At 38.7% G+C, this 18,576-nt stretch overlaps 1 protein-coding gene across 1 annotated transcript; it reads right to left on the bottom strand.

The window, feature by feature from the left end:
* Positions 1-2,889: 2,889 nt before the first annotated feature.
* tspan1 (tetraspanin 1) lies at positions 2,890-18,310 on the bottom strand. The gene is made up of 7 exons (XM_085387844.1): positions 18,254-18,310; positions 12,397-12,603; positions 11,260-11,334; positions 5,818-5,916; positions 4,357-4,500; positions 3,108-3,191; positions 2,890-3,023 (listed from the first exon to the last, which is right to left on the bottom strand). The coding sequence occupies exons 1-7, from the start codon at positions 18,308-18,310 to the stop codon at positions 2,964-2,966; spliced, it is 726 nt and encodes a 241-aa protein (XP_085243970.1). The 3' UTR covers positions 2,890-2,963.
* Between the last annotated feature and the right edge of the window lie 266 nt (positions 18,311-18,576).

Consider the following 18,576-nt stretch of genomic DNA (forward strand, 5'->3'; position numbering starts at 1 on the left):
TATTATCTGCTTATGGATACATTTATTTTGAAAGTCACACTATAGAACTGTCTAAGCATTTATTCACTCTGTACTGCTCATGTTATCATTTCAAACAACTGTTATGGATGTTTCAGGCAATTAAAAATGAAAAGATAATTGAAATATTTGTTCCAATTGAGGTCTAAAAACACTGACTTTTAATCCAGATGTTGATATTCTGCCAGATGTTTTAAAAGAACGTGGAGTTTTCAACCATGTTAACAGAGAGGTGTGAGTGTGAGGAAGAGATACTGGACATGTTCTTACCAGCTGATGTAAGAACGCATTAACCAAATGAGTGTGAATTTTAATTCTGTTAGTATTTGCAGTTATTTGATTGGAAGGTGTTTACCTGTCAGAATGAACCACTGACGTTGGGGCTAAGTTTAAGTCCTAGTGTGTTTCTCTGGTTTCAGATCTCTGCAAATTGTCTTTTTTCCCCCTCTGGTTTGTTCTTTCATTTCACTTTGTGGTGTTCCTGCTTTTCTGGGTTTCAAAGGTTAAATTAAATTGAATCATTGTTTCAATAGCAATACAGTTGATTTAATACTGTGGCAGGATTCTGAAAATACTGGAAAGCGCTTCGTATGAGTGACAGAGGAGGATTTGTGGACTTGAATGCAGTTTGACATGTATGAGTTTCTTTTATCTTGGAGATGAATAAAGATTTTTTTTAAACTCACTCTCATGCTTTTTTGCTTTTCTTTTTTTCCCCCCTCAAGGCTGTACTGTACAATATTTTAATAATTCAGAAATAAAGATTTATTGTGTGTATAATATTCATGGAATAAACCAGAAGCTCTTGTTGTTCTGAGAGTGTGTGTGGGAGAGAGGAGAGCTGCCTCCAGATTTCCCATGAGAGGCATGCAAAGGAACTGGGAGGCAAAAACCACATAGGGAAATGTATGCAAATCCTCAGGACTCGGTGGATTTCTGTATTCATTGTGGCTGACCAAGGATGAGTGCGGCTTCCTATCCTTTGAGGTCCAACTTTTGCAGCTAAACTGTTTGTTTTTGGTGATTAACCCCACTGACATCAGTCTTTTCTTTTGTTCAAGGAGAGCCACATGTTATGATGCATGTATGTGTGTGGAGGCAGACTTCTAGAGGCGTTTTAAATTCTACTTTATATTTAAGCCAGCAATCAAAATGAAACGGATCTGAGGCTTTACACTCATCAGAGTTTGGCTTGTAGATGCTGCAGAGGACATGCATCTCTTTAAAGGACCATTGTTCAACATTGTGAAATTTTTTGAAACACTGAGATTATTTGGGCATGACAAGGGGGATCTGAATTGAATTGCATGTCAGTGATAGTATTCTTTAATCTTTCATTTATTATTATTATTGTTATTATTATTATTATTTTCAAATGACTTTGTAACAAAAGCAAAAGAAAAGGATCTTCACCCGTGGTCTCAGATCAGTTAGATGTTAAACTTTGAAATGGTGCAGATGAGGGGGTTCTGTGGGAACAAGAGCAGTTGCAGAGATGAATGGAAATTCTCTGTGCATTCATCATTATGAGTGACATGTTTCATAGCATACAAAGACATTTTGTTCATGCATCATCTAAATTATAGATTAGTGTGCCTGCTGAAAATTTAAGGGTCTCCTCACTCTCACTTCACTACACAACTGCAGCCATGACAGAAGGAACTCAATCAATTTATACAGAACTCTACAACTTGTAGTATAACTGTGTAATAAATATAACATGATCTCATTTGATCAAATATCTTACATGCTGTTCCTTTTTCATTTGAAAGTCAGCCATGTCTGTACTTCTTGCTGTTATTTTTTGGTTATAAATGACTGTTTGAACAAGGCTAATGGATAATGTTTGAAAGCATTAATTCAAGAGCAGTGAATAAACAGTTGAAATTAAAATAGAGAAAAAATGTCTTAAAAAGGTAAAAATATTAAGTTGCAATATTACAATAATACAGAGAAAACATAAACATTCAGACTACGCCGTCATCTAGAAATTTGATTCTGGATTTAACAGGGACCCAGTGAGAAGAAGCCAAAAAGTTACATCAGTACTCTGCAGCATTTTGGATCAGCTGAAGGCTTGAATTTAGAAGCAGGACATTAATGATCATCTTTGTCCTTAAGACATTCCTGTAGTTTAAATAATTGGTGCGTGTTATGTGGTTTCATGAACAATTCAAGCTGCATATGTCATCCACATTCTTGTGTTGTGGCATTGTTATGCAAGGCCTTCTAATTATACTCCATAGAGGAATCATATATAATGCAAATGGCATTGGTCCTATCTAAAAATCCTTTTTAAAAAAAAAACATTTATTGTAAATTCCAGTACTTTAGATTTTCATTTTCATCGTCAATATGATGTCATGTCCGCCATTTACGTTTCTTTCACATCACATTTAGCATATGTCACCTGAAGCAATTTGTTTCCACAGCAGACTTTTGTTCAACTCTCCACTAAATATGGGTAAATATGGGTAAAGGTTTTTGTTAGTTAAACTAAATCATTTTGTTCTGGGTGCTCGCTGACTGAACCTCTTCAGCTCACAGTTTTTCGTTTGCTTCTACCTTTAGGTCCTTATACTGAGTTGACTTTCTGACTTTTGTTGCAGATCTGAAACTGTGGCCACTAAATGTGGATATTAAAAAAAAAGCAAAACCCAAAAGGTGTTGAAAAAAATAACCCAACACTGAAACATATTCAACAAATGTTTGAAATATTTTATTTTATACATACATTCTTTTTGAAAAGGCAACATTGAAAACCAAGGATGATATTGGTAAAAGTGTACTACTTCTAACAGAAACTTATATATGATGTTTTCTTTACATAATAAATATGACTTTATAGCTAATTATTGCATAAAAAGAATAAGAGTGATGTTAATATAGATTTGATTTTTAATTAAATTATCTGTCACTCCCAAAATGTTCTCTGTGAAGACCTCTCAGCTATCTTCGTTATCCAGGTGGCAGTACAAATTAATGGATACCAATATGGCAGCAATCTGGAGAAACAAAAGTGTAAGAGTCCAAACAGAATGACATAAACAGGTTTTGAATGCATCCTTAAGCTTTGCATGAGTTTTTACCTCCAGTAATCCAATTCCTGCAGCAGTGCCTCCCATGGTGCTAGCGTTCTCTTTGATGATCATCAGGATCTGCTGAAAACAGCCCTAATAGGAAATGGGCTCTGGTTAATTCCTAATGCATCATCATAACACGCATGGCTGACACTCATGCAGACACTAATGCAAAAATAACAATCGCAAAACTGCAAAATAATGGTTGGCTCAAAATCCACTACATTTCTAGGCCAGAATCAAGATGCTTGGGGCAGTCAACACTTGTTCCAGAATCAAATATTTTAACTGTTGCTACCGTCATAGAATTTAGACATACATGGTCCCCCACTGTTAAAATCTTAGTGACGTTTTGGTGTTTTTCATTTGTTTGCATAGCTCTGAGGTTATGCAAAAAGAATGACTGTGGAATTTCAATCCATGCAGGAGCTACAATGAGACTTCAGTTGAAGATAAGTTAACCTGAAAAAATGTTAAAGCTTAAAAACGTATGGCAAAAAACAAAAAAATAGCTGCAGTAGACAGTTTCCATTGTTTTTACTGGACATTGTTGTCATTGGGCAGGATGTTCCACACATTTTCACACCACTACATGTGTCAGTAATGAACTACAATGTGGGTGGCATGGTTTCAATACCAGGAATATAAACTTTATTTATGCTTAGCACCATTTATGTCTATGTAAAAATATTTAATATTACAGCATTAAAAAGGTCTTTTACAGGTTTTGGTCTCTATAGTAAGTTCTTATCTAACAACCATACTTAAATTGCACTTTTCTTCTAGAATTAAACCCTCGAAATGCAGTTTAATAATACAAGTCTCATACTCCCAATCACTCACACATTCATACAGTGCTTTATTCTATGCCATACCATCTTGTCTAGCACACATACTCTAATATAAAGCCATCAGAATCTCGGCCGAGGATATTTCAACATGTGAACCGGAGGAACTGACAATCAAACTACCAACTTTCAAATTAGTAGGAAACCTGCTTTACTTCCAGGCCCACAGTCCCCAGACAACTTCATAGCATGACAGAATATTTGTTTTCACTTCTTTTGATTCTATTTTGATTCTAATTAGTGGTCACTAACAGCTACATATGTAGCTGGCAGTTGTCTGCTACATATCAGTGAACTGGACCTGGAACGCCACAGAGCATGGCAAACAGTATTCCTGCTAAACACTAGCTTGTTTGAATTGTCATTGTTTTCATGCCAGAGCTGCACAATGTATAATATGGTAATTTCACCTGCACATTGCTGTACTCTGCCTGGGCTGGGGTGCAAGTGTTGTTGTTGGTCCTGCAACAGATGGAAGGCAGGCTGCCTCCAGTTGCATTTTGGAAGTTAGAGCCCATGAAATCAGTGTAGTTGGAGAAACCACAGCAATGTAGCTGAAAGAAGGATGACATTCTTGTGTTATTCATGCCGCAGGAAAATATGTGAAGAGGGTTATCTACATAATGGTCCTTTCTTAAAGGCACTGTCTTGTCTTGATGTTAGTGGTTTCTATCTCCTCTTTCAGACATATATTCCAGCAGGGTGTAGGTGTTACTTGCCTAAATCTCATTCTTCTCTTTCAGCTAACTCTTCTGGACTTGCCTTAGTCTCTGCAGGTATTTGGTGGTTGCAACTTTCCTGGCAGCCGCTTCATGATTCCCACATCCCTGTGAGATTGCCCTGTAATTCTCGCTATTCTTAGTGTCTGCAATGTTCCCTTTTGGTTTTGCAATCCCCTCAGTTCTGACTACCATCACTCTCTTTGTTTGTTCCCTCTCCAGTTCGAATAGCATTCCACTGTCACTGGTGTAGATCTTGGTGGGATGGATAAGTGAATCGATGTCCTGTTTACTCCTGGCATACAGCTTGATATCATCCATGTAGAGGAGGTGGCTAACGATTGCTCTATTCTGTAAGCAGTGTGTGTAATCAGTCTTGTCAATCACCTGGGATTAAAGAGTTCAGGCCTACAAAGAACAGTGGGGGGAGAGCATCTTGAACAACTGCTCTGTTTACCAGTAGCTGATGTTTTGCCCCTCTGATCCCCAAGGATCTGTGAACATTGGGGATCAGCACTGTCCAGCCTTCAATTATCCATTCCAGCTACGTGTTGTCCATTATCAACCGGTTCATTTCTGCTGCCAGGTGCTCATGGAGTGCAGTTAGTTCTTCAGCAAGCAGATGTGAATCATGTTGGGGCCTGGTACTGTCCAACTGGTGCTGTTCATGCTTGACACTCTTTGTTGGATGTTTGTAATGGTTACTAGATCCTGTTCAGGCAGCAGAAATCCAGACTCATCCGACAAGACAATGTGTTTGCAATTGTCTGTTATTTGAGTTAGTGTTGCTTTCCTACCAGCTGAAAGCATCCCAGCCAACCTTGTCTGACTTCCAACATTCAAGGAATTTCACTCCCTGGATATTTTCTCTTTTGAAGATCATTGTCTGTAGGATGACTATGTTCTAAAATACAGGTAGATCAGCGATTTCTGAAATACTCAGATCAGCACCTATGCCATGTTCAAGTCCCTTAAACCACTTTTGTACATGACTAAATGCATTTGTTTCTGTCATGTGATTGGCAGAACAGATATATATGTTAATATGCAGTTAAGCAGGTATACATAAATCAATGGTGAATGTATATACAGTTTATATATATAAAGTTCTAAACACATATAACAAGAATAGGAAAACACAATATCCTGTACCTGTGTCATGGTGCTGTTCCAGAGCTTAGTGACAGCAGGATCATTACCATATTGATTCTGTAGAGCAGGAGTCGCCCACGCTCTCAAGATCCCCTCAGCCTGTGGAAAAAACTGATTTACTGACATCATATATAAACAAATATATCCTCACTGGACACATCTAGTCTGAATTTTATATTTTGTTTCTAAAGTCACTGGGTCAAAATTACCCAGTGACAATCCTTTCTATCTATACTCGCTAGGTTGTTATGTTTAGTTTTAGTGTCTTGTGATGTCTAGGTAAACTGTGTCAGATGTGTCCTCACTTCCCACATTATCCCTCTTGTATTTAGTGTCTGTGTCTTCCTTTGCTCCGTGTCGCGATCCATGGCTGTGTGTTTACTTGTGTGCCTCTCCGTGTGTTTAGGTTATATTTTCCCAGTTTACTTTTGTATCGTTTTCCCCTTGTGTCAGCAATAAAGCTGCCTTTTGAGTTCACTTTCTTGCCCCCGTGTAGTCTGCAATTGGATCCTGCCTGCCTTTCCTGCTTGCACAGAGCCGCATCATGACAAGGATAGCTTGCCCTCATGTCCTCCCTTCTTTGTTTCCTTTCCTTTGCAGATTGCTATTTCTGTTTTGATAAATAAACCTATCACGTACTGTCACAAAGACCTAATTGATGGGTAGGGAGGGTCAGAAATGTACTCTAAATGCATGTAGCCATGTACAGCCCTATTTTCTTTTCTTTTTAGCTTCTCTGTGTGGGTGGACATGTTTGAATGCGTGCACAGTGAATGGGATACATGGGGTATCCCAAGGGGATGCTGCGATACAAGTCACGATTAAATGTGCCCCCCAAGTGAGGCTAAAATCAGAAAGATATATTACTAGGAGGCTAATTCAATACTGTCAATTGCCCTGCGCCTTGTCACTTTCTGTTGGATGCATACACGTGCATTCGCCCACACACGCACGCACGCACGCACGCACGCACGCACGCACGCACGCACACACACACACACACACAGTGGATAAGCAACAAAGAGCTTGAAGTAATACACAGTTCAGTGATGCAGGAGATGTTAGCACTGTACATCTATCAATGTAGAGTGGTATGAACACATTTACACATGATCAAAATCTCCACCTTCATCTTTTATTAAATTAGTGATCTCTTGCTCTATAGTATGTTGCTGTTTTTCAAATAATTAACAGTATCTTTTCTTGTATGGCATACATGTTAAGAAGAAAGCAATAAATAAAAATCAAAGCAACTAATTCCAAAGAAAGTGATATACTCATTTGTTCATAGGAGTGGGTTAGTTGTCATAATTGTCATAATTGTCATATTTAGTCATGTTTTTGCTCGTTGGGTTAGCGGGTTGTTGGGTTAGCGCAGAGGTTCCCAAAGTGGGGGAACAGAGCCATTGCGGGAGGGGGGGGGGGGGGGGTATGATAATAAAAAAAAAAAAGAGAATGCTTGGATACTGCTAGTATAATGGACAGAGTTTTTTGGGGGGCTTCCAAACATCGCCAAATATGTTTCCAAACCAACTTCTGTCCAAGCCAAAGATTAGAAAATATGATGAAGCACATCTTGCCGTTGGCTTCACCTACGTGGCTTCACCACCTATGTGTCGCCTTCTGTTCCTAAAAAAAGCAACAGAGCACTCGGTGGTCTCACAAACTCAGGTGGGATACTGTCTGTCCAATCCAAAGTAAAGTCCGGGTTCTGTCTGAGGTTGATGTCTAAAAATGATCAGTGCATTGCTGGAAGATGCAATAAGACGGTAGTTGGGAGCACTGTGCCACTGGATACGTCCATACGTGCCAGCAAGAAGTAGCTTTCCAGAAGTGGTCCTTGATTCTTGGAAAACTCTGACTCTTCTAACCCTTCTGAGAATTCTGTTCACTGCTCTGTGTGAACTCTTGTGGGGAACACCTGACCATGGCTGGTCTATGGTGAAATTACCCTTTCTAATGCGCTCAATACTGTTTAGTAACATGGACATGTATGTTTTGGTTTATTGCATGTGTGGGTTAGAATGGATGTTACCAATATCTAATCAGAATTTCATGCTAATGGCACATTTAGAAATATATTTACTTAGAAAATTGGTGGCATGTTCAATACTTTTAAAAAAAATCTGTTGTACATGTATCAGTACAACATACATTTATATTCCTCTTGTTTTTTGGGGTTTTTTGTTTGTTTTTTTAAGGCATTTGGTTTTTAAACATTTTCTAAGTAAGGATAAGAATTAAGAATTAAAGTGGCGCAACTGTTGTGTCACTAAACATCACAGCACATCTATTTCACAGCACATCTATTTCATGTACTCATAACTCATATCATATCAGCCCTGTAATATATCTCCACTTTGGTCACTTTGTACAAACAGAACCATGACAACGACCACTGACAGCTTCTCATAATACATGCTGGAAATCTCAGTTACTCTGACTACCTGAAGGTTATTGACTTCCTGGTTAGATGAGCAGCAGAGACCCAGAAACCAAAAGGCAGATTTATGCTGCAGATAAGTAATACATGATAGATCAGGTCTTTATTTATATCCTCCTTTATTTGTACCCTCCTCTGTCTTTTACATATTTACACAGGCAGCTATATATATGCATATTAGATGTATATTGTCCATTTTCATTATTCCACTGGTATACTGTTTATTGTGTCTTATGAAAAGCAGGAGATGGAAAGCTGGTCTCACACATTAATATCCACGATGGAACTTACCATGTCTGCAATGAACAAATGATGCTAAAGATAACAAAGAGCACATTAAATTGTTTTAATGAAAACAAAGCTGAGTTATATCTTACATTTAATGGGGGTTCAGGCAATAGCTTGGACCCACTCCTCACTTTCTCTAGACAAGCATGCTCTCTGTTGTCAAAACGTGTCTCACCAGTTGCCGTTTACATGGTTGGCTTTGGTTTGCTCAGCTTTTGGAAATGAGAGTGGAGAGATTGAATTTAACAAACTCAGAGAACGACAGCAGGAGAGCAGCTCAATGTTCAGTCTCCAAGGACAACCACCAACACACTTGCCTATAGCTTCTTTGTTTGATAGGTGGCACACTCAGGATTGAACAGGAACATAATATATTACATTCCACCCAGAGAAAGAAGTTAAATGCAAACCTGGACACTGCAAAAAATAATCTTTAACAGAACATCAGGGCAACTGCATAAAAGATTTAAATCGCTCAACATATATATACATATATATATGTATATATGTCAATTTAGTTCAAAAACTGCTGATTCAAAAGCCTCAGTTTTAAAGTATTTGCACACACATACATCAATGAACGAGAAGGTCGCTTCCCTTTGCCTTTTGGGTCAGAGAATGGGTTCTGTCATTTGTGCTTATGCACAGAATGGCAGTTCAGAATACCGAACCTTCTCCTACTGGGAGACTTTAACACTGTGGGCAACAACAGTGAGACCTAGAGGGGTGTAACTGGTCGGAACAGCGGGTTACCCTGTGGGACTTCAGAAGTAGCTCATGGGTACAGGCAAGCCAAACAGAATGTGGCTCAGCAGTAGCTGAAGCCAAAAAATCTGGTGTGCAGAGGGTGTTCCTGACCTCAACTGAGGATATAGTCAACCAGTGGAAGGAATACTTTGAGGATCTCCTTAATCTCACTGACACATCTTCTGTAGAGGAAGCAGAGTCTGGGGACGAGATCACTGAGGTAGTTTATCCTTTATTGGCCAAGATTTGTACAGGTCCAATGGATTATTTTGTTATTTTGGGTGCAAAATGAAAAAATAATTAACATCTTTTAGGAACCATTTGAATTTTCTCTCTAGCCCAAAATGGTTGAGGAATATGAAAATGTGAAGCGCATGTGAAATAATCTAATCAGACCTGATTTTTTTTACATCCATGTTCAGACAGTACTACCTTGTGGATGTCTTTTGCTACCATGATAACACAATATCCCTGTAAAGCTCACTTTTTCTTCTTTCCAAAGCATTTTGTCTCTAGCACAAATGGTAACAGAGTTATTGACATTTAAAAACTCCTTGTAAAATGGGCCTGCTGGTGGGCAAATGGTAAATTATAATGGCCAACAATAAGTCTGTTTGGTTTCCACCGCAGATGCCCTTTGTCACCAATTCTAAAGGTTAGCCAGGTGGCACACCATTTGTCATCATCACTATACATGAGATTGTTGTTTTCACTGGATTATCATACAAATGATATGGGGCAGCTCTGTCTCAGGAGGTACAATAGGTCATCAACTAATTGGAGCATAGTGGATGGATCAGTCTGTATGTTGAAGTATCCTTGGGCAAAATAATGCGTTGCCCTCTGAGTTACACACTGATTCATTGGAGTCAGTGTGTGTGAGTATGAGAGTATGAGAATGTTATGTCATAGAGTAGTAAATGCTGTATGAATGTGTATGTGACTGAGTAAATTAGTAGAGAAGAATCAGTAGAAATTTAGAGTAAGTTAAAGAAAATAAATGCAGCAGCCACTTGGCAAATAACAATGAGCCAGTCAAACTGTACAGTGGAACCCCGACTTACGAAACTAATTCGTTCCAGAGGGTAAGTCAAAATGTTCGTAAGTCGAAGCACCTTTTTCCATCGCCTTTTCCCAAAACCAAAAACGTCCTCCAGTTTTTGGTTTTGGGAAATATTTTAGCAGTTATAATCTACAGGACTTTCTTTTGCTTGTTTTGTTTGTTTTTGCTTGTTTTTGTCCTTTTTTGTGATACTTTTTGCAGTGTGTACCTGCAGCTTAAACTGGTTTATCAATAGCAGAAGTTCAAACAAATTAAATGAAATTTTCAAGCACTGCAGAGTTCCCTCTGCTCTATTCCCCATTTCCCAGCTGCAGAAAGCCAAGTATTAGATTACCATTCTTGCCTCTGGAATTTCAGGAACAACCGATTTTCTCTTAGGACCCCAGTCTTCACTAACCTCCCTTTTCACAGCGCCTTTGAATTCCTTTTAATTTTTACTTGGTGTGGCACTAAATGAAAATGGAGTATGCATGTATGCAGGTGTGTGTGTGTGAGTGTGTGTGTATGTGAGTGAAAGAGAGAGAGAGAGAAGGCAGACAGAGGGGAACACATATCTAAATAGGCTGTTTTGCATATAAAATGCTTTAGGTTTTATATTTCAGAGTAATATATTGTTCAAAGTGAGAGACAGTGCACACAGCCCCAGGCTATCCCAGAGTCATTAAGTAGCAGAAATGTAGTGAGGTGGACATAAAGCCCATAATTCAATAATAGTCCACTGCTAAGATAGAAAATTTATATTGAGATAAAATCCAGACAATAGCACAATGAGGTGAAAGGGTGGGAGAAAAAGCAGAACTAGATGAGAAAAATAAAAAAAGACAAAAGAAAAAGGAAAAGGAAAAGGAATGAGAGTAATGGACAAAGAGAAAAAGGATGGATGCAGGAAATGAAAACTTACAAACGAGGTGTAGGTCAAAGCTACGACTCCAGTAGCCACTTCAGAAATGAATATGATGAGCATGATGGAGGCAAACTGCAGGGAGAGAAGAAGAGGGGAATGTGTCAAGGTTTTTCAAATATACTGATTAAAAAAAAGCTTATCTATAGTCGCATTGTTGTAAAATCAATGGACAGTGAGTACACGGGTCTATGCTGAAAGGACAGAGCTGATGATCCATCTTCATTTATTATGTTTAGTTCATTACAGCAGTTTCTCAGGTAGGCCAAATATCTGCTGCTAACTGTGATGCCAGTTGTAGAATATACTCCTCTGCTGTCATTCAACTCACCAGGAGCTGTAGACATGATGGGGGCGCTGCAGGGGCAAAATGTGCTGCCTGTGCTCCTCATTACTCACTGCAGTGGGCTAAGAGGTAGTTAACGTCTTCGCTAATGAGTGTAATAATGTACAATGTGTTGTACAAGGGTTGGTGGTGTTGCTGATATGGATGAGGAAGGAGGGTGGCTGATGAACCCAGTGTAAAAGCAAGGATGGGTGGGATACCAAAAAAAATGTGGGCCACTTCATGAAACCACACAGTATCATTTTTAGTGTTTTTGATCTTAATATCAGTGTCCTCATTTAAAAGCAGTGAAGCAATACATATATGGATTATTAATCCATGATTGCTGTTTTATTCCATCTAATGAATTGAAGTTTAACATTTAGTCTTATTTCTTTAGTTGCTCAAACTTTCCATTGAGATGTGATTGAGATATGATTCCACTGAAATAATATTTAAGCAATTACAGGTGACAAACTTTTATTGACTCTGAAGACAGACTGAAACGACTACCTGAAACTGTGCATGATATCAGTGACTGACGTGACAGGGTAGTAAAAATATTAGAAGATTGTCTAGGCCTCCGGAGCCTGGAAAATCTGTTAGTGACTCATTATCAGCTTCAAAATTCTGCACACCAAGTGAGTTTCTCCATCTGAATGCACACAGAGAGTGACTCTGCGTGCACCCTATGGTTTTCCTTCCAGTATTTGTTCTTTTCCTATTTGTTACTGTTTGCTACACACTTATTTGTTACGCCAGTGTTCAGGTACTTTATTAGCCATCGTCTAAAGCAGGAGTTGTCCACTTACTGTAAGGAGTAGACACTTGCTCTTCTTATGGGCTGCATAACAGCCCAAGATTCCCAGCAGCACCAGCGCAGCCCCGATGACAATGCAAAAGAAGCCAACATTGACCACCTGGGTACTTTGTTTGGAGAAAGGTCTCAAGATCTGTAGCAAGGAAGCCCCATCACTGCTCACCCAGATCCCCAATGCCAGCAGAGTGAGGCCACCCATCTGTAGGAGAAACAAGATCCATATACTGTACACTTAAGAAAAAATTGTGTTCATTGCAAATTTCTGTTAAGTATGTGCAAGTAATTCCCATTTGACAAAATAAGTAAATTAAATTGTTTAATTGAAAATGGGATGATCTGTTCAGTTCACTTTTTTATTTCTTTATTGACTTCTGCATCTACTTTGCCATGCGTCAAGAGCAGTGCATCAATTTTAACATAGTATGTCCGTTTCTGTTTCCCTCACTCTCACTGTTATTTTCAATGTATTCTACTAGTACAGAATCATTTAAATTGTATTATTGGATACATTAATTGGTTACATTGTTTTTTTTAACAGAGCTGACAAATCAACAAGTTATAATCTCAGACAGACAGCCTCACGCTGATCTTGTTATATCAGATTACTGCTTTCCCCAGGGTGACTGTAGCTTAAGCTATGCATTGTAATGTTAACTGTAAAGTAGTATTTACAGGTAAAAAGAAATTATGAAATAACTACTACAATGACACTTACTTGTAGCATTCCTTATGTTTCCTGCATTTTTTATGTTTGAAAAGACAAATAGGGTCATCATCATTATTATGCACTAATTTGCATATATTTCTAATACACAGAGTGTAGTCAAATAAGTACCCAAATGTGTATCTTGGATATTTCTTTGCACTAATGAGAAAAATGGCTATGTAGCCTAATAGAAGGAAACCAGCTTAAAATATAAAAAAAAAACTGCTTGGTTCATGAAGTCTTCAACCTGTAGTGTCTCACACTGGTCCACAATCAAGTAAGCCTCCCTATGGATATAGCCATTGCCGTTACTTAAGAAACCACATTACAAAACATTACATGCTGCACCAATTAGATTGATGCATGAGCATTACAGACAACAGATAAATTCTTTCAACCACAATTTCCGACTATTTAATGATGTGTTATGAATCCAAACAGAGGTGTCACCAGACAGTGTAGTAGTCTTTGTGTCTAGATTTCATGCCAGCAGCCCCTGAGGGTAAAAATAAAAGTTCTTTTCCTCTTTCCATCTTATAAAAATCCCAATTAACTTCAATGTCTGCAGCAGGCTGCTCTATATGTTTTATCAGTCTCTTGTTGCAGGCACCATCTTCTTTGCTGTAGCGTGCTGGGTTGCAGGCATCAAAGCAAAGGACACAAACAGACTGAACAAACTCATCAAGAAGGCAGAGTCTGTTGTTGCCATGAAGCTCGCCACCCTGGAGGAGGTGATCAGTGACAGAATGCTGGCAAGACCGCAGGCAATGATGCAGCCCCCCCCCCCCCCCCCATAACACACTGGACAATCTGAAGAGCAGTTTCAGGAACAGGTTCCTTCAACCTCGTTGTTGAGGGAACGTTACAGTAGGTCTTTCCTTCCCGCTGCTATTATTTATATGTATATTTATGTTTATACCTATCTCTATTTATGTATTTATCTTAATATTTATTATTCTTAACATTTCTTAATATTTATTCTATCAATATTTCTGTTTCTACACTCATTTTATATGAGTGCTTGATGTTTGGTGTATATTTGCTGCTATGACAACTCAGTTTCCCTCTGGGATTAATATACAGTAGTTTCTCTGACCTGTGTGAAGGCATCTGCAAAATGACAGCATCTTTATGTCACTACCTTTAATTCACACAGGCTCATTGACCAGGAACCGATTCAATAATCATCCAATGCTGTTTGAGAAAGCCAGCCTTCAGGTTTCTGGAGGAAGGCTCCAGGATTACCGCTTTGCCCGTAACAAAGAGAGAATGTTACTATCCTCCATTAATTTTATGGACTGCAGTGTAATTTTTCCATCTCCAGCTTTACAAAAACTGGACACTACGTATGTGTCCAGTATCCCCATGGGCATTCACCGAATAGCTTAGTAGTTAACAGCACTGTTTCACAGAAACTGTTATCTCCAGGTGCTTTACAACACAACATCAAAGTGAAGCCCAGTGAATATTAGTCTCTAGGTTTGGTGAGCGAGATAAATATGGATAACAAAAAGGTCAATATGATAAGGGCTAAATGTGATGTTGTCTTGCTGCTGTATTAATCATGTAAAAATATTTAATACATTTTCATTAACATGACAAAGAGTTATGGCAAATTTAAAATTGGATCACATTTTATATCATGTCTTGCTGTCATAAGTCAGTAGTCAATTCAATTGCTGATTTCACTGCTGCGTGATACTTTCTGGTGAATTTCTGTTCACCAGATAGCTGTTGTACTTTGATTCTACTTGCATTTGCTAACAAACTACTGTAATGCTATCTTTGCAGAACTCTAACTATATGTATGTATGATAAAATGTGCTCTATAAATAAAATGTAATTGCCATGATCTCTCCGGCTCCTCCTTCATGTCTCCATCTTTGACTTTCTCTTCACTTTCTTTTATACCCTTTTAACCTTCTCCCTCCCCTCTGTGTATTTCACCCTCCACTCACCCTACTTTGAAGCCTCATATGAGCAGTCAGGCTCTATCAGACTGGTTTCAGTCATGGGACCCCCTTCTGCTCCACATCAGGAACCAGCACTCCACACTCCAGCACTCTTTCAGACACTGACATGTCCCTTATGGGAAAAATCTCCTGCTTCCTGTCTTTGTCTTTCCTACACATTCTCTTTGTTTTTGACTCTCTCATTTATTCTTGTTTTCACTCTCCACCTCTTACTCTGGGGTGTCTCTTCAGCCTGTTCAGTTCATCATAGCATTGTCGACTAAATGTAATGCAAGAAGCATATTTCCCCTCAAACCCCATTTCTGTCACCATCATGCCCCATCTACAAAAAAGTGAAAAGTGTGCCAGCTATAAATACACTTATCACAGCTGGCACAGTTTTCACCTTTTTTGAGACCTTTGACGGTGTGTTATATGCATTTGGATGTCTTTTTCAGGATCTACATTGCAAAGGGAATGGGAGTAAACCAGGTTTTATGAGACTGAGAATTGGTGCTAGTGGTGGAGAAACAATATCTTTGTCATCTATAGAAACAGAAAGAGTCTTACAGTTAGTGGACTGTGACTGAATAACAGGCTGCAGAATGAGAAACAAAGGCTCCAATAAGGGGAGAGTAAAGCTACAGTGGGAATGAAAAGAGAACCTCAGGGGAATTAGTTCACTTTGAAAAGCTTGGAAAGTGATAGAAGAATAGACAGATAGATTTATCTTTATTAATGGGCTATGTACCACAGCCCTTTAAGGTGGCAGTATTAAAAAGCCATCACTTGACCCAGGAGTTATAATTTTGGATATTGGCCTAATTATAAGGTAAATTATAGAGTAGTTGTAAAACAGCTAACTGGTTTGATTGAACTCATCACATACAAAAAGTGCAATAGTGAAGATCAAAAATGATCTGCTTATGGCCTCTGACAGTGGACTTGTCTCTATGCTTGCCCTGCTAGAGCTCAGTGCAGCTTTCACCACTGTTGACCATAATATTTTATTACAGAGATTACAACATGCCATAGGTAATGAAGTTGCTGCACTGCAGTGTTTTGAATCATATCCATCTATAAACTCCAGTTTTTTTCATGTAAATGGAGAGTTTTCTTCACACACTGAGGTTAACAGGTATCTGTGCTAGGACGCTTAGGCCATATCATTAGAGGATGTAGCATACATTTTCATTGCTATGCAGATGATGCATACCTTTATCTATCAAGAAAGCCAAATGACACACATCAAATACTTAAACTACAGGAATGTCCTAAAGACATAAAGACCTAGATGCTTTAATTTCCTGTTTCAAAATTCAGATAAAACCATGAGGATTCTACTCTTCCCTAAAGTCTTGGTGTATAAAAACATGGTGTACACATGGTGGATGGCATTACCTGGGCTTCCAGTAACACTGTGAGGAATCTTGGAGTCATTTTTAACCAGGATATCTTCTTCAATGCGCACATTAAACAATTATACCATCAGTCAGTACTGATGCAGAGAAGGTTGTTAATACATTTCAGCTCCATTGGTGTTTATAAAATTAACAACGGGTTCACTAGAGGGGCCAAAATGAGATATCCCCACTAGTTCACCAGTTTTCCTTTTAGGGCCGGTGTAACTACTGGTAGCATGAGGTGTTACGTGGAACCTACGGACATTGGGCAGGTAGTCCAACTCCTGGCAATGCAACATATTGATGTGCCATCCTGGAGGCTTGCTGTTTCTCCTAGCACAGCGGTCCCCAACCGTTTTTGCGCCACGGACCGGTTTATGCCCGACAATATTTTCACGGACCGGCCTTTAAGGTGTCGCGGATAAATACAACGAAATAAAACTAGTACCGGTACCGAAAAAAGAAGATTTATTCATAACACACGTGAAAAGACCCAACGATAAAAACGATAACAAAATAACGCTCAAAACCGAAAAAAACCCTGAAAACCATACATTTCACACCTGAGCCTCAACTCTCGCAGCCCGGTACCAAACGACTCACGGACCGGTACCGGTCCGAGGCCCGGGGGTTGGGGACCGCTGTCCTAGCACACTCTCAAGCCACTTACTAGTGTTTTGATCATGAGCAACACATTCACAGATTAGAAGATTCAGTGGAGAAGTACAAATCATATGTTAAGATAATCTTGAACAGTTAAACACTTTGATTATTAAGTGTGAGATTCAGATTTTGTTTGGACTCTACTATAGTAGTTTTGCATGATTAGCATTTTGAAATAACTGGGCTTTTGAGCTGCCCCTCATTTCACTTCTCTGTCCGATGTGACATATTTTAGCTGCTTCCCTGTTCCCTATGAGATTTATCTCTCTTTAACTAGCATTTGATTACCTGGACCTTGTATGCACCTGAACAGCAGGAAGGGGCTTGTGTGCTCATAGCTCTCGCTTTTACTACATTTAATACTTATGCATATGTACTCACACTATTTATTTATCACTGAAGATAAGGAAACACAGTCTTAGTTGCTATCCTTTAATGTTCCTATACGTGCTCACTTATTTAGTTTTCTCCTGCCACTATGAACAACAGGGTTTAGTTCTTGAAAAAACGTCTGCTTTAGATATGTTTTGAAGGGAGCTGCAGTTGCAAAAATATGTTTGAGCGTTCACATTAAAGCAAGATCTTCATGACCAATAAATAACTGTTACATCATTCTCCTGTGCTGTCTTAGATTTCAGACGGACATCACAATCGCCGCACCTTGAGAGCTGCTGCACCAAATTTATCAAGCAGCACTCAGCCGATGATTTCCATTTTGAGGAAAATGGCTCATGCTATATCTCATCTATAGCTCACCTGGGAGAGCAAGAACCCAAGTGAGCCCAGACCCCAAGCAAACTTAGCTTAACATTGGTAAGACTGAGGTGAAGATGTACGTGGCATAATTAATGTACAGCCTTTAAAGTTAATGAGGTAAAAATTGCAACAACCAGGCAAAATCTTTGGTATAGAAAAAGTATTATTTAGGCCTTCAGAGTGGTCAGAGATGATTATGTAACATCTCTTTTTGCACTGAATGGGAAAGGGAAATTATTTTCCAGGTTGTTTGTTTGTTTTTTTTACTTTTTTTCTACGAATGTCACTCAGTAAATGAGTGTCTCACAACCATGCCTCAACATCTTCCTAGTCATGCTGTATGTGTAATCAGAGTGGAAACATACTTACAAAGATAAAGAAGTTGAATAGCACCATCATGAATTTGAGAAACATGAAGGAGCACATTTTAATCTGCAAAAGGAGGAAATTAATTTTAGGGTTTTGTACTTACATTACTGAGGACTCTTATCTAACACACACGCAAATGTTATTGGAAGGTTATGAAAAGGAAAATTAGAGAAAAGATAAAGTTCAAAAGTGGCAGCGATCTTACCTCTTTCTGTAAAACCAAAGTAGAGAAAAATTAAACCAGTTGGCTTTCTGAATTAAATAGTGACTAAAAATGCAGCAGAAACTTAAACACAAATGATCATCTGTCTCTTTAGTTTATC

This window comes from Rhamphochromis longiceps, linkage group LG17, assembly GCF_057381845.1.
Source record: "Rhamphochromis longiceps isolate RC_006_pf linkage group LG17, R_longiceps_female_GT1.1, whole genome shotgun sequence".
NCBI lineage: Eukaryota > Metazoa > Chordata > Actinopteri > Cichliformes > Cichlidae > Rhamphochromis > Rhamphochromis longiceps.